Source organism: Bos indicus, chromosome 3 (genome assembly GCF_029378745.1).
Source record: "Bos indicus isolate NIAB-ARS_2022 breed Sahiwal x Tharparkar chromosome 3, NIAB-ARS_B.indTharparkar_mat_pri_1.0, whole genome shotgun sequence".
In the NCBI taxonomy this organism is placed as follows: Eukaryota; Metazoa; Chordata; class Mammalia; order Artiodactyla; family Bovidae; genus Bos; species Bos indicus.
Genome location: NC_091762.1, coordinates 9,978,902 through 10,005,681, shown reverse-complemented (window position 1 = coordinate 10,005,681; position 26,780 = coordinate 9,978,902). Strand labels below are relative to the sequence as shown.

Genomic DNA, 26,780 nt, shown 5'->3' with positions numbered 1-26,780 from the left:
CGCCAGCGCTTGGTCATCTATAGTTTTTGCCATTCTTATGGGGGATGCAGTGGAATCTTATTGCTGTGCAGGTTTGCACTCCCACAGTGATTTATGAAGTCAAGTTCCTTATCCTGTGTTTATTGAAAGCTTGGATATCTGTGTTTGTAAAGTAGCTATCCAAAATATTGTCCATTTTTCTAGAGGGTTGCCTGTCTTTTTCACGTTGAATTGTAGAAATCCTTGCACTCTGGATACCAGTCCTTTGTCAGCCATATGTATTTAAAATATCTTGCCACTCTGTGGCTTACCTGTTCACTCTTTTAATGATGTCTTTTAATGAACAGTTCTTCTCAAAATAATTACCTGATAGTCTTAAAGCCTCAGGCAGAACCTCCATCCCCATTCTTCGCCAGCCACGTTGATCCCTGATTCTCTGCTGAGCTGATGGCCCTATGGAATATCTTCAGGATTCCACTTCTCTACCTTATTGCAGAGGCCAGACACATTTCTTCTTGAAGAAGAGGGCACCTTGGAGAACAAGAGGTGGGGCATTGTGGAGGATCTTAGTGTTTCCTTTGCTGTGCTACCTTCCAGACCAAGTGATGCTGAGGCTAGCAAATTCTGGCAGTTTCTGGGTCTTTCCTTAGCCATGCCCCACCCTAATTCCTAGCATGAGCCTTTTCAAACCACCAAGAGAGTGTTCAAAAGTGCTTGCAAGGGAGTGCACTCATCCCTCCTGCAAGAGCACCAAAATCACGACTAGCCGTTGAACAACCACGGACAGGCGGATGCTGGAACCCACCAAAAAAAGATAAAGAAGAAAAGGTAAAGATGTCCGAAGACCAAGAAGAAGCTGCAGCGAGGCAGTAAGAGGGGCACAACCGCAGTAAAATCAAATTCCATAGCAGCCTGGGGGGTGACCCACAAACTGGAGAACGATAATACCAAAGACATTCTCCCACTGTGGTGAAGGCTCTGAAGCCCACGTCAGGCTTCCCAGCCTGGGGATCTGACAAAGGGACTGCGAATCCCTGGGGAACCTGACCTTGAAGGCCAAAGGAGTGTGATTATAGGACTTCAACGGGACTGGGGGAAACAGAGACTCCAGTCCTGGAGGGCACAGACAAAATCTTGTGTGCGCCAAGACCCAGAGGAAAGGAGCCGTGACCCCACAGGAGACTGAACCAAAAGTACCTGCTCGTGTTGGAGGGCCTCCTGTGGAGGCGGGGGTCAGCGGGGCTTCACCACTGGGCTGGGACACTGGCGGCAATTTATGTTTTCCAACTTCTCCATCTATTCTTTTTTTTTTTATGTTCTTTCTCAAGCCTTCATCAAATGTAGTAGAAAAGCTTTTATATACATATATGTATATAAGTAATATGTATTATATATATTTTAGAAAATATGAATTTTTGCCTAACACAATTAATGACATTTTGATTCCACTTGTTTGACTTAGTATTAATAGAATGCTAGATTTCTAGTTAAAAAATAGATATGCAACAAGTAACAGAGGTTTACAGGACAGCACAGGCAACTATATGGAAAATAATTTCAAAAACAATATATGTGTATATGTATAACTGAATCGCTTTGCTGTGTACCTGAAACATTGTAAGTCAACTATACTTCAGTAATATATATATATATATATATATATTAAGAAAACAATAAAGTGCTTGCCAGTGGCTTATCTGACTACCTTATGCTTTATAGTCAAGAAAATTCATTTGTGTTACGCTCCTTCTAGCAAAGAAGAAATACCAATTTGAGCTTGTAGTTTCTTCCCCACTTCCTGTATTTAGATTATCAAGCGCTAACACAACCCACGTCAGAGGGGGTCACCCACCCACCCCTGTGGCCTAGATGCTCTCCCTGCCATCCTCGCCCCTGACTCCCGTCTGCCCTGTGGACCCTCTTCCACGCCAGGCTGGGCCCCATGCTGCTCTGGACAGTTGCGCTCCTCTTCGGTAAGTCACCAAGTCCCAGTAGCCTCTCCTGGGCACCAAAAACTGTGTCGTTCCTAAGATGCAAAGTTCCTTATTTCACCTTTCCTAATTCAAGTGGGTTTATGGCTAGAGCTTGAGACTAGTGTGTGCACATGGGTATGCTTGAGAGTGATGGAGGTGAGAGTGATGGAGGTGAGAGTGATGGAAGTGAGAGTGATGGGGATGAGAGTGATGGAGGTGAGACTGATGGGATGAGACTGATGGGATGAGACTGATGGGATGAGAGTGATGGAGATGAGAGTGATGGGGATGAGAGTGATGGGGATGAGAGCGATGGAGGTGAGACTGACAGGGATGAGAGTGATGGGGATGAGAGTGATGGAGGTGAGACTGATGGGGATGAGAGTGATGGAGATGAGAGTGATGGAGGTGAGAGTGGTGGGGATGGGAGTGATGGAGGTGAGAGTGATGGAGATGAGAGTGATGGGGATGAGACTGATGGGATGAGAGTGATGGAGATGAGAGTGATGGGGATGAGAGTGATGGGGATGAGAGCGATGGAGGTGAGACTGATAGGGATGAGAGTGATGAAGATGAGAGTGATGGAGGTGAGACTGATAGGGATGAGAGTGATGGAGATGAGAGTGATGGAGGTGAGGCTGATGGAGGTGAGACTGATGTGGATGAGAGTGATGAGGATGAGGCCATTTGGGGAGCCTCAAGCTTTCCTACCCTATTTTCCTGGGTCCTTGGAAGGGCAACCATTTGATGTGTCAAAGCTAATTTAGGGAGCCAAAAAAATCACATGCTGAAGTCCAATGACATTTTTCACCCTGTGAAATCAAGTTAAAATATCCATCAGGTCTATCTTGAAAGGAAAATAAAATCACAGAAGGAAAGGAGGCTGCTGGGGTGCAGAGGAAAGATCAGGGAAGTGGACAAAAGGCAGTTCCACACATTTTGCTCAGCAAGCAGAACTAAACGTGAGGTTTTACAAGGAGATGTATTTTTAAGAAGCCTCAGCCTTTTCTTGGAACCAGTCAACAATGACTGGGCTTCTTCCCTGGTCAAGAGATTTATGCCCTGAGTGTCCAAAGCCCTCCTCAAAATGGCTATTCCTATTCTGCCTACTTCCTCTCTCTGTCCAGGGAGGTTCTGATTTGGGTCTGAACGCCTGTGGGGACCCATGTTCTTGTTATTGTTGCTGTTGTTGAGTAGCTACATTGTGTCCAACTCTTTGCAACCCCATGCACTGTAGCCCACCAGGCTCCTCTGTCCATGGGATTTCCAAGGCAACAATACTGGAGTGGGTTGCCATTTCCTTCTCCAGGGTATCTTCCCAACCCAGGGATTGAACCTGCATCTCCTGAATCCCTGCACTGGCAGGAAGATTCTTTACCACTGAGCCACCTGGGAAGCCCATGGGGACCTATGCTGCTGCTGCTGCTGCTGCTAAGTCGCTTCAGTCGTGTCCAACTCTGTGCGACCCCATAGATGGCAGCCCACCAGGCTCTGCCATCCCTGGGATTCTCCAGGCAAGAACACTGGAGTGGGTTGCCATTTCCTTCTCCAATGCATATGAAGGTTCAAACCCATTCTTCTGAATCCATAGCTGTCTCCTTGATCCACTGGGGCCAGTCACACATGACAGAAGGGACTGGTCTCCAGACAGAGGATTGGAGTGGGGATGGGTTACTCGGGTCCTCTAGATTCAGCTCAGTCTCAGCCATTGTCATATGCTACACTCGAAAGGAATGAGTCTGGGCACGTAGATCACTTCGCTTCACAGTTTCTGAGTTGACTTGGTTTTTGTTTTAAGCTTGGTCTCAGAAGTTTGTTTTCATTGAACCAGAAAAGCAAAATGTGTTAGTCAGTCAGTCATGTCTGACTCTGCAACCCAGTGGACTGTAGCCCGCTAGGCTCCTCTGTCCATGAAATTCTCCAGGCAAGAATACTGGATTGGATAACTATTTCCTTCTTCGTGGGATCTTCCTCACCCAGGGACTAAATCCAGAATCTGCATTGCAGGCAGATTCTTTACTGTCTGAGCCACCAGGGAAGCCCTGAAAAGCAAAAGCATTCCTAAAAACACCCCCTTCCTGGGTAGAGTTTGTGGGAATTTCGCCTCTGAGAAGAAAATCCTTGTTCCACTCAGGGCTCTTCCTTCCCCAACATCACCATGTTGCCCTGTGTGTTCTACGAATGGTCATTTGGACAAGTGAGAAGGTCAGTGCTCACATAAGGGCAGGCCTCAGGCCTGGATACGCTCCAGATGGGAGATTCTTAAGGGCACATCCCTTCCTTGCGAAAGGAATAGAGTCCTTGGACTTGACTAGATAAAAATCTAAGAGCTTCCCGGCATGTAGCCCAGGATCTGGACGGGGGGAAAGCAAAGGAGGAGGGGTGGAAAGTCAGTAACTGGCTGAATAACTGGATGGCATATGGGAAACCCAGGCAAGACTGAGTCACATCTGATGCTCAGGATCCCAGAAAGCCAGCCTGAGATTCGGACCCCCTGTCTGAAAGAGTCAGAACGAAGTTGCTGTAAGGGTAAAGCTGCTATTTCCTTTCAAGTGCTACTTCCTCTCAGATGTGGCCAGAGAGACAGAGGAGAAAAAAAAAAAAATTAAATGTACGGTACATGCATTATCTCATATAACCTTCAGAGTCATTATAGGCTACGGTTTAATTTTTATCCCTATGAAGCAGTTGGGGAAACTGAGGTTCAGAAATGTTAAGAAACTTGCCTGGAATTACCCTGCTAACAAGCAAAACAGAGATGGAAACCCAATTCATTTTGTCAAACCCTGTACTTGCTCTGTTCTATCTCACTACCTCTAGTCTGGATGTAGTTGGATTTTAATCAGGTAAAACTAGAAATCATATTCATTTAAAGTGCCTGGCAGGACATGGTCACATGACAAATGGTACCTGTCGTTAGTATTGGCTATCACAGATTCTAGAGGCTAGAAGCCCTGACACTGAACACGCTGGTCATGGTTGTATAACAGATGTATTTGGGCTTCCCTTGTGGCCCAGATGGTAAAGAATCTGTCTGCAACGCAGAAGACCTGAGTTCAATCCCTGGGTCAGGAAGACCCCGTGGAGAAGGAAATGGCAACCCCCTTCAGTATTCTTGCCTGGAGAAGTCTATGGACAGAGGAACCTGGCAAGCCCTAGTCCATGGGATTGCAAAGAGTCGGACACAACTGAGTGATTAACACACAGTATGATGTATTTAAAATTTAGGCGATGAACCTTGATCTTCCTCTGAGCTGTGCATCGGCCAGCTTCAGTCCTCGTACTGGAACCCACCCCCATACACACACAGCATCCGTGACACACAGCCCTCCCGGTGCGCGGCTGCCACCCCTTGGCAGAGTAGCATGTTACAGCGTGGTAGAGATTTACTGTGATGTAGTCGGAGAAGGAAATGGCAACCCACTCCAGTGTTCTTGCCTGGAGAATCCCAGAGACAGGGGAGTCTGGTGGGCTGCCGTCTATGGGGTCGCACAGAGTCGGACACGACTGAAGTGACTTAGCAGCAGCAGCAGCAGCAGTTCCTCGTGTGGAGCTGAAACCTGCCTCTCTGATCTAACTAGTTTCACTTCTGCCCTATGAGGGCTTCCCAGGTCGCACTAGTGGTAAAGACCCTGCCTTAGTCCATCAGGTATTCGAAGGCCACTGACTATCCCTACTCTGTCTCATCTTTCTCAGATAAATATCTCCCAATTCCTGTAGTAGGAAATGGTTTCTAGGCCCTGTTCGTCGCCCTGGTCTGCTCGGTCCTGCTAAGCTTTGTCAGTGGGTCAGGAGCTGGGCTTTCTCATCCCTCCCAAAGTGGCCCAGTGAGTGCAGAGCTCACTGGGGCTGTGACCTCCGCCATCCAGGACTCCACAGCTTTACAGTAGCTCTTGGTTTCACATCACACTGTCACCTCATCTTCAGCCTGTACCAGACTGAAACCCTCGGGTTCTCGTCATAGGAACTGCTGTAAGCAGGTGTCGTCTACTCTGTTTGTCCCCAGTTGGTGGCCGTTTTGATTAGACACAGTGGTTCTGCAAACGCAACCCCAAGGCCTTGCAGTGCCCTGGAGAGCAAGTCGTTGAGATCTGGGGCACAAGCTCATTTGAAGCATCTATGCTCACTGGAGCCTACCCTCTTGTTATAGGCATCAGTCACCTCAGCCTTGTTTGTTCATCACTTTGTAGCTGCAAAACTGTTTTCCGGTAGGGAAGGGAAAGGAAGGGGAGGCATCACTGCCCAGTGAGGTCTTAGTCACTCTGAGGTCAGGCCTTCTTTCTGCTTTCAGCTAATGTAGAAGCCACCTCCCCAGGCGGGGGGTCGGCATAATCTATGTAACTGCTCTGTAAGGAAAAAATGACTTATTGTTACCAAAAGGTATGCATGGCGGGGTCTGGCTGATTGCCACTCAAAAGCCAATAAGCAGGCCAGGTTGGTGGAAAGGAAAGTGCTTTATTTCAGATGCCAGCAACTGTGGGAGAGGGTAGCGGACATCTGTCCAAAGGCTGCTCTGACAAGCAGTGGGTGAGAGCTTTTGTAGACAGAGTTGGGGGTTGGGGGGCTACATGCAGAAACAGCACAGTCATGTCTGACAGTCATCTTCAAACTGGTCATCAGTGGTCTGACTGGCATCATCTTGGTTGTTTTAGGTACTGTTAATCTTCAGTTTGGGGGTCCATTTGTTCCCATTTCTTTGCAGTCAGTTCTTGAAATTGTGGCAGCTCATGTCCTGGACACAGTCTGGACATCATGTAGTTAATTTCTCCACCTGGGGTTTTGGTATCTATAAGACAGCTCACAGGATATGGCTCAGAATATTATCTATAGCCCTTGAGACAGAACTAAAGGTCCTTGACTATGCCTAATGACTACATTATTATTATTTGGTCCCCTTTGACTGTTTTCCTTTGTTTCAGCATTTCTCACTTCTCTGATTAAGCTTATTCTTTGACTAAGGTTTTCCAGAGGCAAATGGCTAGCAGAGAAGCTGGTGGGGGGAGGGGCAGGGACCATACGGTCCTGCTCCATTTCATTGTCATTTCCACTACACAGACAGAGCCAGGAACTGGAGGTTTCATTGTCATTTCCACTATACAGACAGAGCCAGGAACTGGAGGCTCTTGAACTTTAAACAACCTGTGCAAGTTCCCATAGAAAGGGATGGACTCATGGAATCAGTCCACGTCATCTGGTTCCAAAGCCTGTGTGCTTCCCCCTACACCAAGATCACAGAAGATGCACTTAGATTGGAGGCAGGGGAAGATAAAGGGATGGACTCATAATCTTATACACCCTGAAAACCTGCGGGGGAGCTGACCTGAGCTGAGTAGGTAGAGAATATGTCCCAAATCATGTGGACAGCAAGCATGATAGCCTGTGAATGAACATGGCAGATCTGCTGAGGGGATCTCAGCACCCACCCCTCCCAGGACCATTCTTGCATTTCTCAGGATTCTGCACAGCACCCAGCAAAGAAAGGCACAAGTAAATGCCTGGGGACCGGCTGGACCAACTGCACTCAGCCCTACATCATTCATTCTTTTGCCTCTTGCCCCAAAGCCCAGAATATGCTCCACTGCTTTATATCCAACTCTGTCCCTCGGTTTAGGGTCTCCCATCCCTTAGGCTGATCACACCTGCTTAACCTCATCTGTCATCATTTTGTGGTTTGGCCTCTCTTTCCAGGCCACCTGGGCTTCCCTGGTGGTTCAAATGGTAAAGAATCTGCCTGCAATGCAAGAGACTTGAATTTGATTCTTGGGTCAGGAAGATCCCCTGGAGAAGGAAATGGCTACCCACTCCAGTATTCTTGCCTGGAGAATCCCATGGACACTGATGCCTGGCAGGCTATAGTCCATGGGGTCACCAAAAGTCAGATATGACTAAGCAACTAACACTTTCACTTTCCTGTCCACTTCCTCTCCTCAAACATTCGTTCTTCTAGAAGCATCAGTGTGATGCATACAAGGTGCAACACGGTGTGACTGCTGGCCTGTTGATAGTTCTCTCACGCGTCCAAGCTGCCTGTCCATGCCCCACAATTGTTTAATGACTACTCCTCCAGGGACACCTCACCTCCTTCATGTGATCACATCCATACAATCTATTCTTACCTCCTTCCTACGATCACTTCCATATACTCTATTCCCCAGAGCTCTGTGGGCAGGTGGGCCACAAGAATTCGGTCCTGCTTTGCTGAGTTCTTCTGTGCATGTAAACAGGCCCCTTAGGCACAATAGTGTAGGAATCTAGTCCTGTGTCTTCTACTTTTTGTTCCCATCCCTGCACAAGTGGGAGAAGCATTCATGCATCTATTTAGTATATGCTTATTGAACACAGACCATGGTCCAGACATGGGCCCTAGGTGTAGGTAATACGGCAGTGAACTAGACAGGCAGAGGACCTGCTCTCATGGAGCTTAAGTTCTAGACAGAGGGAGGGAGACAGGTGATTACAAGTAAGCAATTTAATGGTAAGGTAATTTTAAATGATGCTAAGTGCTCTGATGGTAACACAATAGGGTATTATGATAATTGTGCTAAGTTGCTTCAGTCATGTCCAACTCTTTGCAACCATATGGACTGTAGCCTGCCAGGCTCCTCTGTCCATGGGATTCTCCAGGCAAGAATACTGGAGTTGCCATTTCATCCTCTAGGGGATCGTCCCAACTCAGGGACTGAACCCGTGTCTCTTGCATCTCCTGCATTGGCAGGCAGGTTCTTCACCATGAGCACCACCTGGGAAGCCCAGCAAGACCTGTCCCAGGAGGTAGTATTTAAAATGAGATTGGGCGAAGTATTCCAGGCAGTAGGTCCACCATAAAAGTTGAGTGGCTGAGTGGCTGGGTGGCTGTTTGGTTAGACAGCTGGGTGGCTGGGTGTTGAGTGGCTGGGTGGCTGTTTGGTTAGACAGCTGGGTGGCTGGGTGTTGAGTGGCTGGGTGGCTGTTTGGTTAGATAGCTGGGTGGCTGGGTATGTGAATGGTTGGGTGGCTTAGATAGTTATGTGCTTAGCGGGCTGGGTGGTTGACTGGTTGCATGAATGTTAGCGTCTATTTATAAGGTGACAGGCCCTCTCCTTGTCAGAAAGTTCTTTCTGCTACTTAATCTACCACTTTTTTTCTCTTGCAGTTCCCTGTGTTGGGAAAATTGGTGAGTCTTGTCCATGTCTCTTTCATCTCCAAGGGTGTCTCTGGGCCAAAACTTAATAGATAGGCAAAATCAGGGCCATTGGGTCAATCCTAAAGGAAATCAACCCTGAATATCCATTGGAAGGACGGATGCTGAAGCTGAAGCTCCAATACTTTGGCCATCTGATGCGAAGAGCCGACTCATTGGTAAAGACCCTGATGCTGGGAAAGATTGAGAGCAGGAAGAGAGAGGGACGACAGAAAATGAGAGGGTTGGATGGCATGAGAAGCCTGGGAATAATGATGAGTAATAGACTAGGAAGCCCTAAGAAGAGCCCCAGCGCATCCTGCCTTCACCTGGTCCACCTGGATCCCTGGATCAGAAGAACTAATGATGCTCACAGTGTAGCTGAATGACGGACCTTGCTTCCTTGGCTGCTCGTTCTAGTATCACTGAGTATTGCTAGCAATGAGTTTGGACATGAGTTTGAGCAGACTCCAGGAGATAGTGAAGGACAGGGAAGCCTGGCACACTGCAGGTCTATGCAGTTGCAAAGGGTCAGACACGACTGAGAGACTGAACAACAACAACAACGTTGGGTCCCCAGCAACATCCTCAGAGCATCACCGGCCTAGATCTCTTCCTCGGGAGTCCTCACCAGTGCCTAGGAAGAGGGGAAACCCAGGACTTCACTGTCTCAGGCTGTGATAGTTACAGGGTGACTTCAAGTTCCAGAAGAATGACTCTCAGCCTCCACCCAGCCCCCTTATAAGTCCAATGGCCTCCATTTCCTCCTCTCAGTGTGGCTCTGGAGCTCCTGCTATCCCCACTCATCAACATCCAGATTCGCTTCCATCCCTCTCATGTTCAAGGAATCAGGCATCTTTGTCTGTGGGTCAGCCTTCTTTCTCCCCTGGCTACCTTTGCCCTCCTGCTCATCCTGTCCCACTGACCTCCATGGAGCTTCTGTCAAGTGGGTGAAAACTCTGACCTATGAAATCTTGACCTCTAGGGGCATGTTCTGTGATGCCCGAGAGGACGAATCCAAACCAATATTTAGTGGTGCTAGAAAGAGCAGCCAAGGAAGCAAGGGCCATTATTCAGCTACGCTGTGAGCATCATTAGTTCTTGGGTGAGAATAAGAGTCCAGGGGATCCAAGAGAACCAAACGTAGGATGTGCTGAGGCTCTTTTTAGGGCTCCCTATCTGATTACGCATCATTACTCTCAGGCTTCTGAGGTTATCTGGGACCAGCGGTACCTGGTTTGCCAAAGACGTATGTCCTGGGGCCAGGCCAGTCTGGGATTGCCCTGCAAATAATGCTGGGTCCCCAGAAGCTCTTCTCTTGTCCACATCGGGGCATAAAAGGCATTTTAGAAATGAGGACAGAGGTGGCAGACCCCACATCGTGACTGTGGTGGAGACGAACCTCACTGCTGGGAGTGCTGATGGAGGCTGGGCCAGGGGAAGCCCAATGAGGGAAGCAGGGGGGAGCGAGCCCAGGCCATGGCACGTCCAACACCCACCCCTCCAGCTCCTCTCTGATGGAGAGGGGTGCACATACCATCCGAAGTGGATGCTGCAGAAAGAGCTGTGCTGGGGTCACCAGGGAAGAAGAAACCGAACTAGGAGAATGGGGATCCAATCAAGAAGAACAAGGAGAACAATGGATGGAAGGAACGCAATTTGCCTCAAGCTTGCCAAGGTGGCAGAGGAAAGTGCGTTGCAAAAGCAAACAAGGAGGGGGACTTCCCTGATGGTCCAGTGGTTAACACTCTGAGCTTCCACTGCAGAGGGAAGGGTTCCATCTCTGGTCATGTAAGAGGGGAAAAAAAAAATGGAGAGAAGAAGGGTAGGAGGGAAGGAGGCCAGAGAGAAGGCACGGAAAGAGAAGAGGAGGGAGAGGAGGGAGGAGGAAAACAGGAGAAGGGCAGAGGAAACAGGGGGGAAGGGAGTGGAGGAAAGCAGAGGGCCCCCGGTCTGGCATGACGACCTGGGGACAGTGACAGCTGCGAGGGTGCCATCCAGGAGTCTCCATCCCAGGAGTGGGGGGAGGGGGCGGGATTAGGCTGGGGAAGAGGGGGAAAGTGGACTGAGGGGTCCACAGCTCCAGGGTGACCCTGTTCCTGCATCTTACAGTCTGGCTGAGCCCCCAAGCCCAGCCACAACTTGTGTTTGAGGGGGATATACTGATTCTGCGATGCCGGGGAAGGAAGAACGCGGCACTGTCCCATGTGAAATTCTACAGAGATGGAAAATTCCTCCATTTCTCTATGGAAAACCAGCCTCTCCTCCTGGGGACAGCAACAGCTAACAGCAGTGGCTGGTATAACTGCACTGGGCGGGTGAAATATCCCAGAAACATGGACTCATGGGACTCAGGGACTGCCATGGTTCAAGTCCAAGGTGAGTCACCACGTGGTGGGTGGGATGGTTAGGGTGCTGCTCAGGGGCCTGGTCTTAGAGGACAGCAGGGCTTGGAGCTGCACCCCTCTCTCTGGCTGCCCCTGCTGCTGGGTCAGTCGGTAGGGCCTTGAGATGCCCAAGATGCTGTCTGCATACCCTCCCCCACCATGGGACATGCGTAGAGTCAGGGAAGGAGGTGGAAGATGCCCTGGGCGGGCAGGGCAGGAAGAGCCCAGAAGCAACCCTGATGCTCACTGCCCCCTTGAGACCCTGAGCCAGACTCTTCCCCTCTGGGGACTAGGTGACCGCTAAGGCCCCTCCGGGTCTGGCTTTCTGGGACCCCAGAGGGGCTTGGGAGCATGGGCATTGTTTCAGGGTTTGTGGTTGGGATGAGCGGTGAGGTGCTGGGAGACGGTGACGGTATTTCCGAGGGGTCTGGAGTGGGCCAAAGCTCAGACCTCAGCCTCCCCAGGCCTCACTGTCCAGACTCCCGTCCTGAGCCCCCAGCTGTCTCTCCCCAGAGCTGTTCCTGCCTCCCGTGCTGACAGCCCTCCCCTCTCACGAGCTCTGCGAGGGGAGCCCTGTGACCCTGAGATGTCAGACGAAGCTGCACAGTCAGAAGTCGGCCTCGCGGCTTCTCTTTTCCTTCCACAAGGAGGGCCGCACCCTGAAGAACAGGAGCTCCCGCCCAGAACTCCGCATCCCAGCAGCCAAAGAGGGAGACGCCGGGCTTTACTGGTGCAAGGCATCCTCTGAGGGTGGCCAGATCCAGAAACGGAGCCCTCAGCTGGAGCTCAGGGTGTGGGGTGAGTGGGGGAGGGGAGACACTGCTTAGACGCCTGGGCTGTGGGCAGTGGGGCCCCTGATTGTGTGGGGAGGGGTCCCTAAGGGAGGAGCCTGGGTAGTCCACTGACCTCCCAATTGTGTGCTCCCCAGCTCCCGTGTCCCGTCCTCTGCTTACCCTGAGACCCACCAGCCTAGCTGTGGGGGATGAGGTGGAGCTCCTCTGTGAGGTCCAGAGGGGCTCCCCTCCGATCCTGTACTCATTCCACCTCAATGGGGACATCCTGCGGAACCACGTGGCTCCCCATGGGGGACCCGCCTCCTGCCTCTTCCGGGTGACGTCAGAGCAGGATGCTGGGAACTACTCCTGCGAGGCTGGGAACCGTGTCTCCAGAGAGACAAGTGAGCCCGAGACACTCTCTGTGGATGGTAGGTCTTGTCCCCCAGCTGGGCTCTGAGCCCTAGACCTCACTGATCTGTGTTCCTCCTGCTGTGCCCGGCTCAGTGCTGGGTACAGAGCAGGCACTGCATGACTGACTGAGCATAGACCCTGATGGGAACATCTCCACTGAACCTGGTGGAGAAATAGTGAAGCCCACGGAGAGGGAGGGGACACCATGGCGGGGTGGGGGGGGGTGCCACATGGTCAGCCATGGGATGCCCATCCACGTTGACATCCTTTGGTCCTTCCCTCATTCCCGTTGCCCAGGCTTCTTCAGGCCAGGCGTTTCCCACTAATGCCAGCCACTCTGACTCTCCTGCACTTGTCTGGGGTGCATTTGTGAATTTCGTCCTCAATCCTCATGGTCACCTCTACTCACCCCCCAGATCCTCAGGTCTTATCTGCACCCACCAGTAGCAACTGGCTGGTTCCTTGGCTGCCTGCAAGTCTGCTTGCCATGATGGTCATTGCTGTTGCACTTCTGGGGTATTGCAGACCCTGGAGGAAAAACGGTTAGTAACTCTTTTTGGCCTTCTTGGTTACTGAATCCCTATGCCAGGCACAGTCCAGTCATTGGAAAGCAAGTCTGATGGGACCAATTGCTTACTTACGTGTACTGGTGGGGAGAGGGACTTTTCTTCACATGTCACACAAAGGGGCCCCCAGAGGGACAGCTACACCTTCCAAAACTCACACACACCCAGGAGTGTGTTGGTGCAGTCACACAAACACACAGCTGCACACTCAGGCATGAATAAGGCACAAACAGAGGAATTCTTACAAGCCAAACGAGATGTAGACCAGTGTCCTTCGCATTTGAAAGACAGTCTATGGCTGTGAATATGACAAACCCAAGGCCTCCAACTCTCTCCTTGAAGTCAGGGGAGCTCTGGTCTGCTTAGCAGGGGAGAAAGAGGGCATGAAAACTCCAGTGCACGTGTGTGCTCACGCACACACACTTCTGTGCTATACTGGGCTCTGGGTGAGTGTCCATGTATGTCAACTCAACAGGAAGGAAGTGTGGTGGAGAGGACTGGGGAGTGGCCTGATCCCAGCACCACTATTTACTAATTCGGCGACCTTGGGCCAGTTCCCTCGAAGGTTCACTAAATGTCTCCCTCTAGGGATGTTGTAAGGTCTGAGATAATGAGGTAACATCTATCTCATGCCTAATGTATTAGCCTGGCATTGAGTGGGAGCGCAGCACGTTCTCATTCTAGTTTGAGCACATCACCTGGCAGGCTCCCAGGCTGCCTTTGCTCCTGCTATCCATTCTCCAATTCCTCCGATCAGAGTCTTTGAAAATAAAAAGTTTAGTTAAGTTTCAGGTGAGATGTGAAACTATTCCATAAGATATTGTCTACCACATGCCTGCCTCCAACTTACATTTCAACAAGCCTCATTTCTCTTAACAGCATTTAAAGACTGAAATATGTACTCTTGAAATAAATCCATCACGTTCTTCTGCGGAACAGCAACAACAACAAAAATCAGATGAGAGAAATGCTATAGGCTATAGGGAGGATTCTATAGAAGAAAGAGGCTGCCCTGATAGCTCAGTTGGTAAAGAATCCGCAAGCAATGCAGGAGACCCCAGTTCGATTCCTGGGTCAGAAAGATCCCCTGGAGAAGGGATAGGCTACCCATTCCAGTATTCTAGGGCTTCCCTTGTGGCTCAGCTGGTAAAGAATCCGCCTGCAATGCGGGACACCTGGGTTTGATCCTTGGGTTGGGAAGATCCCTGGAGAAGGGAAAGGCTACCCACTCCAGTATTCTGGCCTGGAGAATTCCATGGACAGTATAGTCCATGGAGTCACAAAGAGTGGGACATGACTGAGCAACTTTCCCTTTCTATAGGGAGAAAGAAGTGAAAATAATTAGATAAATGGGATTTCTAGGTAATCTATGGGTTTTGAAATTGAAGACTCTTCTCCTGTTCCTGTCTTGGTCATGATAATTAAGCATGAATGTTGGCTTTCAAAGCAATCACCTTGGGTGGCTCCAAGTTATTCCAATTTTAACCTTTGTTTGAAGGTTAAACAAAGCCATGAAGCCATGTTGAAGGGAATGGTTCCCAGCACCAAAGCTATTTGGTGCCAGTTTATTCCTAGGGCACCTACAGTGGTTCAAATCAACTTATTTCTTCCTCCCCCAGGGACATTTTTATTTTCCACTTGCCAAGGGCGAAAGTAATTGGTGTCATAGACCTTCAGCTAGATTTGCTTATTCAAGTATGCGGCCCCCTCTGTTAAGGAATTTGTGATGAGTTTTCTGGGAGCTAAGCCAGCCTGCTCTTTGAGGAAGACCACCCCATCCTACAGTTTCAAGAATTCCTCCCTGACCACAGCCAGGGTACCTGAAAGTATCTCTCCCCACCCCCAGCCCCACCACCTCACCAGGCACCCCAGTTAGAGCTTAAGTCAACCTCCAGCTTCCTCTCCCCTTCTTAATTTAGCAGCCTTTGTCCATCTAACTTCTCATCTCTGCTTTCCTTTAGTCTTGAGTCCATGCAGTCAGGCCAGGGTTGCTTTAAGGTACCAGGGGTGGTTCCCTGGTAGCCTAGCTGGTAAAGAATCTGCCTGCAGTGCAGGAGACTGTGGTTCGATTCCTGGGTCAGGAACATCCCTGAAGCAGGGATAGGCTACCCACTCCAGTATTCATGGGCTTCCCTGGTGGCTCAGATGATAAAGAATCTCCCTGCAATGTGGGTGACCTGAGTTGGAGACCTTTGATTCCTGGGTTGGGAAGATGCCGTGGAGGAGGTATGGCAACTCACTCCCGTACTCTTGCATGGAGAAGCACAGTGGAGAGAGGAGCCTGGTGGGCCACAGTCCATGGGGTTGCAAAGAGTTGGACACCACTGAGGAACTAAGGACAGTGCAGTTGGAGAGAGACGGAGGCAGGCCCAGAGTTAGATGGGGAGGCACAGGAGCAGGGACCGTGAACTGATGGCCTGTGAGTTCTGCTCTCCCCGCACCTGCATAAAACCTCCTTCCCTGGCCTGGCCTCAGTAACATGGCTGTTCCTACCCACTCACCTCTGGATCAAAGCATTAAAGGCAAAGCCACACATCACAGTCTTCTCCCTCCCAGCCCCAAACAAGATGGTGGAGGAGCAGTCACTGGTGAAAGATCTTCAAGAAGATGGGACAAAGGGACATCCCTCTTCATGTGGAGACTCTGCCTCCCCTCTCATTCCACCCCCCTACCCACCCCCACTGTCAGCCTGCTAGCACCTGGACTCCAGTTCAAAAGAAACTTATTTTCTCTCATGAAAATAAGACTCCCGGTGGAGGTCTTACCATTTCAGAATCTCAGGGGCACAAATCCTTCTTTAGAATGTCACTCAGAAAACCAGCTTCAGGCCAAATTCCCCAGTTACCCAAGAAACACTGTCCAACAACTTTTTTCTCCATGCTCGACTTTCCAAGATCCTTAATCATTTCCAGACAGCATATTCATTCCTCAAGAAATGAAAACAACCCACAGACTGTATCTCTGAAGGCAAGCTTCAAAGCGTTTTGACCAATGACGGAATCACTAGGACTAGGATGTGGTCATACAGGGGGTCTGCTTCAACGTAGCACTTACCTAAGTGTCCAAGTTCTCGCTGTTTTTTTAAGTGTTCATTTTACTTCCTGTTGTCACGCCTCCCATAAAACACAGTTCCATCAAATTTACAGAGCTCTTTGAGAATGAAAACTCAGAATCACAGCCTTGACAGATGAGCATCAGGGAATGTCTAATAATCAGGGGCCTCTCTGAGTCTCCACAAATGCCCTCTTCGTTTTACAGGAGGAGCCATGTTCAAAGGCGCTACCTGATGACTCTGATGCTTTCTTGCTATTAGAGCTGATGAATATTTCTTGGACACCGGGCATGAACTGGGTGTTCTCAAATACACCTGTGACCCAATTCCCACCCCAGGACATAATTTTTAAAGTTCTGGAAACGCCTGCTATCACAGAGGCAGCAGGCTAATGGAGAAAAAAACATACACACTGGATTAAGATTCTGTCTCCACCAGCTTTCTGTGTGACCTTGAAGAAGTCACCTCTCCCAACCAGTCATCTCATTTTAAAAAATGGAAATCATAATATTAACCTTTGCAAAGTGGTTGTGAAAAATGTCAGACAGCAGAGAATTAGGAAGGGGGCCCTTTTTGACATCCGCTCTCTGCTGGCCCCTGGGTGAGGAGCTTTGCTATTAAGTAGACGTTGCATTTGAATTCCCTGGTCCTGGGGTGTTTCTGGCACATGGTGTGTTGTTAAAATTATTAGCTTTCCTCCTTCTGAAAAGCGGCCTGACTTGTGGATCTGCACTGTTTCAACGCAAGGGTGTAACCCATCTTTTCTGACCCTGCTTCCTCCAGTTTGTGATTCCTATGGAGCCATCCTATCCATTAGAGTATTTTTTTCAAAAGAAACATCCCATAAAAATCAACCGTGTCCAGACCTGTTGATTAACAATCATCAGCAAACCCGTCTCAGACCTCCAGCAACCCACTGTTGTTGTGTTAGTCGCTCGGTTGCGTCTGTTTCTTTGCTACCCTATGGACTGTACCCCGCCAGGCTCCTCTGTCCATGGGATTCTCCAAGCAAGAATACCAGAGTGGGTTGCTGTGCCCTCCTCCAGGGGAATCTTTCCCACCTGGAATCAAACCCGGGTCTCCTGCATTGCAGATGGACTCTACCATCTGAGCCACTAGGGAAGACCAGCAACCTCCACTGACATTTTTTGAAATTTAATTTTTAAATATTTTATACAATTTTTAAAGGTAATTTTACACGATTTGTAAAGGTAAACTGACTGTCTTACTCTCAGTCTCTCTCACCCTCTGCCTAGTCTGCTCTCTGAGGGCACTCAGTGAATCATACCTTTGCATCTCCTAGGGCCCCTTCCACCCCGGAATTTACCCTCAGCCCCAAGTGAAGAGCAGCACCCGCTGTATGTCAATGGTAAGGACTTGCATCAGGACCAGCGTCTGTCCATAAAGGCAGAGAAGGGCCTTGCCAGGGGAGTTGGGAAAAAGAAGGCCTCATGAGCCTGAGTCTCGGGAATCAGTCATTTGGGGAAGAAAGCAGGAGGCTTCTGGGGAGAGCTTGAGGAGCAAGGGCATGGAGCTGGTGGTGGGAGAGGGAAGCAGGAAGGGATCCCAGCCCCCAGAGGGGAGGTTTAGACCAACGATTACCAGGTTATGTCCCAGGAGCCAAATCTGGCCCACCAAGTATTTTTGCAAGGAACATTGTGTATGTACTGTGTATGGTTGCTTTCACACCACAGAGCTGGGGCTTGCAAAAACTAAAATATTCACTACCTTTTTTTACAAAAACACCCAAACCAACCTCTAGCTGCCAACCTCTAGTTTGAACAATATCAGGGCTAGAGACACTGCTAGAACCTGCGTCAGGGAGCACAGTCCTCCTGCCAAGATGGATATCTCACATTAATAACCACTTCCCACTGCCAGTTATCAGCATAACAGCCCCTGACTGGCTTCCTTCCATAAGCATCCTCAGAACACTTAGGTCTCGAGGTGGGAGAGCAGGTGGGTCCTAGTTAAGTCACATTTCTTCTTTCAGTTTATCACCAGAATGAAAACAACGAAGGAGTTATCTACTCTGAGATTCACACAATCACAATCCCAAGGGAGCATGAAGGTAAGTGATCTCTGACCAACCTTGACATCTTTGTTCATGTAAAGGGGAAGTTTGGGGCTTAGGGTGAGGTATCACTACCACCATCATCACCCTGACCACCACCATCATAATTACTGGCACTTTAACCACCACCACCACCACCATCATCTCCTCCTTCACGACTTCACGACCACCATCACCACAAACACAGGTGTGTCGAAAGTTCAGTTCAGTTCAGTTGTTCAGTTGTGTCTGGCTCTTTGCAACACCATGGACTGCAGCACGCCAGGCTGCCCTGTCCATCACCAACTCCTGGAGCTTGTTCAAACTCATGTCCATTGAGTCACTGATGCCATCTCATCCTCTGTCGGCCCCTTCTCCTCCTGCCTTCAATCTTTCCCAGCATCAGGGTCTTTTCAAAGGAGTCAGTTCTTCACATCAGGTGGCAAAGTATTGGAGCTTCAGCTTCAGCATCAGTCATTCCAATGAATATTCAGGACTGATTTCCTTTAGGATGGACCGGTTGGATCTCCTCGCAGTCTGAGGGACTCTCAAGAGTCTTCTCCAACACCACAGTTCAAAAGCATCACTTCTTCGGTGCTCAGCTGTCTTTATGGTCCAACTCTCACATCCATACACGACTACTGAAAAAACCATAGCTTTGACTAGACAGACCTTTGTTGGCAAAGTAATGTCTCCACTTTTTAATATGCTATCTAGGTTTCCCATAGCTTTTCTTCCAAGGAGCAAGCATCATTTAATTTCATGGCTGCAGTCACCATCTGCAGTGATTTTGGAACCCAAGAAATAAAGTCTGTCACTGTTTCCATTGTTTCCCCATCTATTTGCCATGAAGTGGTGGGACCAGATGCCATGTTCTCAGTTCTTTGAATGTTGAGTTTTAAGCCAGCTTTTTCACGCTCCTCTTTCACTTTCATCAAGAGATTCTTTAGTTCTTCTTTGCTTTCTGCCATAAGAGCAGTGTCATCCACATATCTGAAGTTATTGATATTTCTCCCAGAAATCTTCATTCCAGCTTGAGCTTCATCCAGCCCAGTATTTCACATAATGTACTCTGCATATAAGTTAAAAGCAAGGTGACAATATACAGCCTTGACATACTCCTTTCCCAATTTGGAAGCAGTCCATTGTTCCATGTCCAGTTCTAACTGTTGCTTCTTGACCTGCATACAGATTTCTCAGGAGGCAGGGCAGGTGGTCTGGCATTCCCATCTCTTTGAGAATTTTCCACAGTTTGTTGTGATCCACACAGTCAAAGGCTTTGGCATAGTCAATAAAGCAGAAGTAGATGTTTTTCTGGAACTCTCTTGCTTTTTCGAGGATCCAACAGATGTTATCAATTTGATCTCTGGTTCCTCTGCCTTTTCTAAATCCATCTTGAACTTCTGGAAGTTCTCAGTTCATGAACTGTTGAAGCATTTTGAGCATTGGAGAATTTTGAGCATTACTTTGCTAGCATGTGAGATGAGTGCAATTTTGCGGTAGTTTGAGCATTCTTTGGCATTGCCTTTCTTTGGGATTAGACTGAAAATTGCCTTTTCCAGTCCTGTGTCCACTGCTGAGTTTTCCAAATTTGCTGGCATATGGAGTGCAGCACTTTCACAGCATCATCTTTTAAAACTTGAAATAGCTCAGTTGGATTTCATCACCTCCACTAACTTGTTCGTAGTGATGTTTCTTAAGGCCCACTTGACTTCGGAATCCAGGATGTCTGGCTCTAGGTGAATGGTCACACCACCGTGATTATCTGGGTCATGAAGATCTTTTTTGTATAGTTCTTCTGTGTATTCTTGCCACCTCTTCTTAATATCTTCTGCTTCTGTTAGGTCCATACCATTTCTGTCCTTTATTGTGCCCATCTTTGCATGAAATGTTCCCTTGGTATCTCTCATTGTCTTGAAGAGATCTCTAGTCTTTCCCATTCTATTGTTTTCTTCTATTTCTTTGCACTGATCACTGAGGAAGGCTTTCTTATCTCTTCTTGCTATTCTTTGGAACTCTGCATTCAGATGGGTGTATCTTTCCTTTTCTCCTTTGCCTTTAGCTTCTCTTCTTTTCTCAGCTCTTTGTAAGGCCTCCTCAGACAACCTTTTTGCATTTCTTTTTCTTGGGGATTGTCCTGATCACTGCCTCCTGTACAATGTCCCAAACCTCTGTCCACAGTTCTTCAGGCACTCTGCCAGATCTCACCATCATAAACATCATCTCCACCACACCTTCACTGTGACCATCCCAACTAGGGAGGTGGTTTTTGTTTGTTTGTTTGCCCTTTTCTGAGCACTGTGGAGGAACAAAGGAAAAAGAATGACAGTTTGTCTCTGCCCCCAATATAAGTCTAAACAGGACAGTCCCAGCTCTAAGATGGAGCCAAAAAGACCATGAACCGCAGCCACAGATACGACAGTGAGGCTGGCAGAACGGGGAGAGCTAGTCCTCTCTCAAACAGACAAACAGGCAACACGGAATTGTGGGAAAGTGCGGGTTTCTGCGTAGGTCAGAATTGAGTTCAGAACTTGACTCTGTGTTCTGTGTGACTGTGAGGAAGTTACATAAACTCTCCAAGCCCAATCTATAACATGTAGATAATGCCTGCATGTGTGCGTGCTAAGTCGCTTCAGTCATGCCCAGCTCTTTGAGATCCTATGAACTGAAGCCCACTAGACTCCTCTGTCCATGGAATTCTCCAGGCAAGAATACTGGAGTGGGTTGTCATGCCCTCCTGCAGGAGATCTTCCCCACCCAGGGATCAAACCTGATCTCCTGTGGCTCCTGCATTGCAGGCAGATTCTTTACTGCTGCACCATCAGGGAAGCCCAGATAATGGCTACTTTGTAAAATTATTATGAATGACTAGGAATAGAACCTGGGTTGTAGAAACCACAAAGTTTGTCTGGTATGCAATAGGTGTTCAAAAACAGGGAGCTTTCTTTTATGTCTCACCTGCACAGAGACTTCAATTCCTGGTCTATAAAATGGGTCTGAAAAAATAAATAAATAAAATACAATGGGTCTGAATCAGCCTAGGGGCTCTGCTTCCCCACCGCCACATTTCCCCCACATTAGGGAAAGTGGACAGCCAAGGAGTCTCTTGGACACAGGGCTCTTCCCTCAAGACCTGACCAGTTGTGCCTATAACATGGCCAGGCAGATGGGAAGCCCACGTGGGCACAGTTCCTTCCTGTGAAGAGTCACAATGAGGACTTAAACATAAGAGAAAAAAAAAAAAGAAGTCAACCACAGACTATATGGTTTTCACGAGCAAAATAAGGGAAATGAGGAAATGGGATCCTTTAATCCTTGCAGACAACAAAGATGAAGGCAGGGGTGGGGGTGGAGGTGGTCTGTTTCCAACTCAAGCTCTGAACAGGCTTTACCTGATGGTGGGTGCAGGGATCTGAAACCCAAAGCAAAGAGAGCCCTTATGTTCCAAGATGCTGGAATTTTTGTCAGTGGGAGAATGCTTCACATTCTCTAAGATTCAGTATTCTTATTCTTGCCTGGAGAACCCCATGGACAGAGGAGCCTGGAAGGACATGGTCCATAGGGTCGCAAACAGTCAGATACGACTGAAGTGATTCAGCACAGACTACTTCTTATGGAAGTGACTGTGGAGAGTTATTCACCTCGCTGAGCCTTGGAATCAATACCCCCTGCTATATAGGACTGATGTGAGATTAGACATGTAGAATTAGACCTCTGCTTATTATATACTACATAGACTAGATATATAATTCTCACGCCTAAAAGGTTGCCCCATGCAGAACAGGTGTCTAATGGAGGAGTTATTCTAAAAGTATCTTGGAGACCTTTATCTCCCCTGCTTCTCACTGGAATCCTATGAAGCAGTCACAGTCATCACCACCTCCCTTTCCTGGTTGAAGCAGCTGAGGCTTAGAGACCAGGTCAGTGGCCTCAAGTTGCACAGCTGGGGTTTCCTGACTCCACCTGTTTTCAGATTGAGGGCGAGAGGCCCTGAGAAGTAACAGGAGAGCAGCCCGGACCCTGCCAGCCCGTGTTCTCTAGAGGAAGGTGCCAGTGAGGAGGTGGGAAAGGGACACCCCATGAGCCCAGTACCCTAACCTGAATGCTGCTCTTCCCCCACAGCCAGGCCTGCCCAGCCAGCCCAGCAGGAAAAGGTGAGATGGGACTCCTGCTCTTTTCTCCTCCTCTGTGTGACATCAGCTCTCTTACCCTGACCCCACCCTCCCACAGGACATTTCTGTCATCTATGCTGAGGTGAGACACCCACAGCTCAGCAAAAATCCAGACAAGGGGCTGAATAGAAGAAGCACGATCCACTGAGTTCCTACTAGTGACTACAAGGAGGCCCTCTGCTAGCAACGGCATCCCCCCACCCCCAACACACACACCTCCGCAGCCCCCAGTGCTCCCCAGGAGGCCAGGCAATCCCAGCTTCTTCTGTGGCTTCCAGTTCCCCAACCTAGCAGCAAGTACCCCCGTTTGCCGAGCGCATGAGAAAACTCCTGTTATCCCTTAGTGTTCAAAAAGATACATGGTTGTAGATCTGTTTGTTAATAAAGGTGTATCAATTCATTTCATATTGTCCATCAGTATCGATCATTTGGGCTGCCTGATTATTTGGTCTGGTTTATTCAAGGAGATTGGACTCCATGAACCGGCCTGGTAATGAGAGTTTGGGAGGGCGAGGAAGAGGAAGGACCAGGGGAGGGAAAAGGAGGGGAGTCTCAATGCAGTCCACAACCAGAGTGTTCAATGAAGGTTGTTGTTGTTCAGTCACTAAGTCACATCCAACTCTTTCCAACCCCATGAACTGCAGCATACCAGGCCTCCCTGCCCCTCACCATCTCCTGGAGTTTGCCCAAGTTCATGTCCATTGAGTTGGTGTCAATGAACAAAGTGGACGTGTTAGTTACTCGGTCGTGTCCGACCTGCAACCCAATGAACTGTAGCCCACCAGGCTCCTCTGTCCATGGAATTCTCTGGGCAAGAATACTGGAGTGGATTGCCATTTCCTTCTCCAGAGGATCTTCCTGACCCAGGGATGGAACCCAGGTCTCCTGCATTGCAGGCAAGTGCCTTATTATCTGAGCCACAAAGGAAGCAGGGTCAATGAAGGTTAGTTATTAATATATATTTGCTCTGTGGGCCCGTGCCCTGGAATCACAGAGAGTGGGGTCCAAGTTACCAGAACTGGCATCTTCCTCTCCTAGTAAGAAATTAATGTTCAGAGAACTCCTGGCCCCTCAGAGCTGCAAACTTCTATCATTTCCCCTCGAGTTTATTAGAAATGCAGACGCCCAGACCTGCTGAATCAGAATTGCATTTCAATTAGCTCTCTAGGCGGACGATTTGCATGTACATGAAAGTTTTAAAAGCCCTGTCTACCTCCAAAATACATACTTGGTGGAAGTAAATCAGTCTGCTTGCCTTGGAGAGCTTAATTGCTTGCAGTTGTCCTTTGGGAGAAGACAGTGGGTAGGGCAACCCAGGCCAGCCCTTTTTTCTTGCCTCTCTACTCCCTGTTCTCCCTTGCCTCCTCCCATCCCAGCCCTTCCTCTTTCCGGTTCTCTGTCTCTTTCATCGCCCGTCCAGTGCACAGCCAGAATACACCAGGGCCCCCTCCCCTTTGCCCCTTGATTCTGCCAGCATCACTGGGAGGCACACACCATCCAGAAGCCAAGGTCCATCAGGAAGTAACCCTCCCCCGACCCTAATCCTTTACCCAGCCCTCTGTAAACGAGCCACCCACTTCTAAAAAGTCGAAACGTAGGTAAGACAGCTCAAGAAGGGAACAGCGGTGATGGGGACTGGAAGGAGCCAGCCCTTCAGTCGTGCCCACAGATCACCTCCTTCCTGAGCTTTCATACCTCCCTGCCCTCTGCCCCACACCCGCTCCTGGTCCACGGACTGGGGTCTGTCTGTGAATTGAATTTACCAGTCCAGGTAAGATAATAGAACAGTTGAAAACAAGAATTTAGGAACTTTTATAGCAATCTGATAGAGTAATTTTATGTTTTTTTAATATAATCATTAAAACGAGGGCTTGTGTTTTGTACCTCTCTTTCAATGTTTTTTTAGTAATTCATTTTTATGATATTGTACAAAAGTATAGCTCCACAGTGGATTGGGAGTAATAAAGAAAAACGGGTCCTTCAACTCAGGTACGTGAGGAGTTGTAATCTCTCTCTCCCTCTCCGTCTCTCTTTCTTTACCACTAGTGACATCTGAAGCCCTAATGTCAACACATCCAGCCCCAAATCCCATCTCCAGTTCTCAGAGTAGGTACCTGCTTCTGTTCCCAGGGATGCTGGTGGGCAGGGGTGGAAGGAGCACTGCCCAGGGTGGGCCAGACCCTGCAGAAGGGATCCCACAGCCTGCTGCAGTGCTGCTGCCCACAGGAAGGCCCACAGCAGCCTCCATGCTTGATCAAGGCTCTGAAATATGAAACGTTCTTTTTCTTTCCGAGTCAGAGCTAAATGCAAACACTTACCCAGCAGGGGTGAGTTAGCTGTGCCTCATCTAGGGACCTGGGCTCTATGGCGTCATATCATTTACAGGTAAGAGAACTTAGCTGGGATAAGGACCGAGAGGCAGTCTGGAGCTGCCCCTTAATGTGGAGACGAAGAGGATGACCAGGAGCCTCAGGGCTGCTCCCTAGTGACTCTCTTGGGTAGTCGGGGACTTGCACAGCAGCCTACACTGTGGTCTGATCCATTCATTGGACAACTTCGTTGTTAGGTCTCATTAAACACCCCACCCTTGTTTTGTATGTGACTATACCATTTAGATATGAACAACAAAAATTGAGCACGGCCCTTCCCTGAACCAGGCAGGTTGCACATGCTGGAATTTCTTTCAATTCCAGGTTATTTTAAATTTGGCTAGGAAATAGACCCCCTACATTTTTATTTAAATAAGCATCCACTATGATTGCAGCCATGAAATTAAAAGACGCTTACTCCTTGGAAGGAAAGTTATGACCAACCAAGATAGCATATTCAAAAGCAGAGACATTACTTTGCCAACAAAGGTCCGTCTAGTCAAGGCTATGGTTTTTCCAGTGGTCATGTATGGATGTGAGAGTTGGACTGTGAAGAAAGCTGAGAGCCAAAGAATTGATGCTTTTGAACTGTGGTGTTGGAGAAGACTCTTGAGAGTCCCTTGGACTGCAAGGAGATCCAACCAGTCCATTCTAAAGGAGATCAGCCCTGGGATTTCTTTGGAAGGATGGATGCTGAAGCTGAAACTCCAGTAGTTTGGCCACCTGATGCAAAGAGTTGACTCATTGGAAAAGACCCTGATGCTGGGAGGGATTGGGGGCAGAAGGAAGAGGGGGTGACAGGATGAGATGGCTGGATGGCATCACCGACTCGATGGACATGAGTTTGAGTGAACTCCGGGAGTTGGTGATGAACAGGGAGGCCTGGCGTGCTGCGATTCATGGGGTTGCAAAGAGTCGGACACGACTGAGCGACTGAACTGAACTGAACTGAACTGAAACAGCTCTGTGTCCTTCATCTTTGTCTCAACTGTGATGACAGTAAGCACAGACAAGGACCACAGCATGGGGAAGACCCAGGCCTCCCCATATTGAATCTCTGTCTACACAGCCGAAAGAAGTTGTACCGGCAGACCCAGAGCATCACCAAGGCTGCTCCTTCAGCTCGCACCACTCTGTGAATGAAGAGCCTCTGTTCTACCTGTTTCTGGAATTCTCTCCCACGTGAGGTGCCGATCAATAGCGACTGTTTCTTTCATGGTTGGGAACATGATCGTTGTCATCATCAGCCTGTGTTCCTGACTGCACAGGGCCTACTCATGCTAGATCCCCGATCAACATTTGCTCAGTACGTCAGCGTGCACACCATGGGAACCCAGCAAATACTGTGTAAGCCAGCAAGTGAAGAAGTGAGTTTCCTTCTCCCCCTTCTCTACTTCAACACGGCTCAGTCATGCCTTGCTTTCTGTTCTGGGCCATCTTTCTTCCACCCTCTGGGAAAGTGTGTCTTTGCCTCAAAAGCAGGCCCTGCCTGCTGAAGCCTCAGACCCCTCCCACCCAGTCTCCTGAGTGCTGTTTCATAGGCTCCCTCTTTCTCCCCTCTCCTTAGTCTTCCCACTTCCAGCTGTGAGCACCAGGCCCCATTCCCTCCACCAATTCCCAGCAGGGACAGGATAAGGCTGATGTAGGAGAGGTGCCCTGGGCACAAATACTGAAGCAGACGCCATCCTTGGGCCGGGCAGACACTAGAGTGTCCTCTCAGGGGAAGTGAGATGTGTCCATTTCAAATATGCACACACTGCCTCAAACCTAGTCTCCCCGACAGGGCAGCGCCAGTGAGCAAGCTGGCTGCCAAGGGAGGGGTGCACACAGCACGCCCCCTCGCCAGGGCAGCCTTCGGGGCTGCCATGGCATCAGCTGGCAGA

The 26,780-nt window shown here is 49.0% G+C and overlaps 1 protein-coding gene across 2 annotated transcripts; it reads left to right on the top strand.

Annotated features, from left to right (window-relative positions):
* The first annotated feature begins 1,744 nt into the window (after window positions 1–1,744).
* On the top strand, window positions 1,745–22,928 carry FCRL6 (Fc receptor like 6). 2 transcript variants are annotated; one of them, XM_019988360.2, is made up of 10 exons: window positions 1,748–1,952; window positions 9,085–9,105; window positions 11,224–11,490; window positions 12,012–12,296; window positions 12,427–12,702; window positions 13,102–13,227; window positions 17,607–17,672; window positions 18,297–18,374; window positions 22,479–22,510; window positions 22,587–22,928. In XM_019988360.2, the coding sequence occupies exons 1-10, from the start codon at window positions 1,922–1,924 to the stop codon at window positions 22,674–22,676; spliced, it is 1,272 nt and encodes a 423-aa protein (XP_019843919.2). In that variant the 5' UTR covers window positions 1,748–1,921; the 3' UTR covers window positions 22,677–22,928. The 2 variants fall into 2 exon arrangements, with proteins under 2 accessions (XP_070639900.1, XP_019843919.2); XM_070783799.1 differs by lacking the exon at window positions 17,607–17,672 and having other exon boundaries at window positions 1,745–1,952.
* Window positions 22,929–26,780: the final 3,852 nt, after the last annotated feature.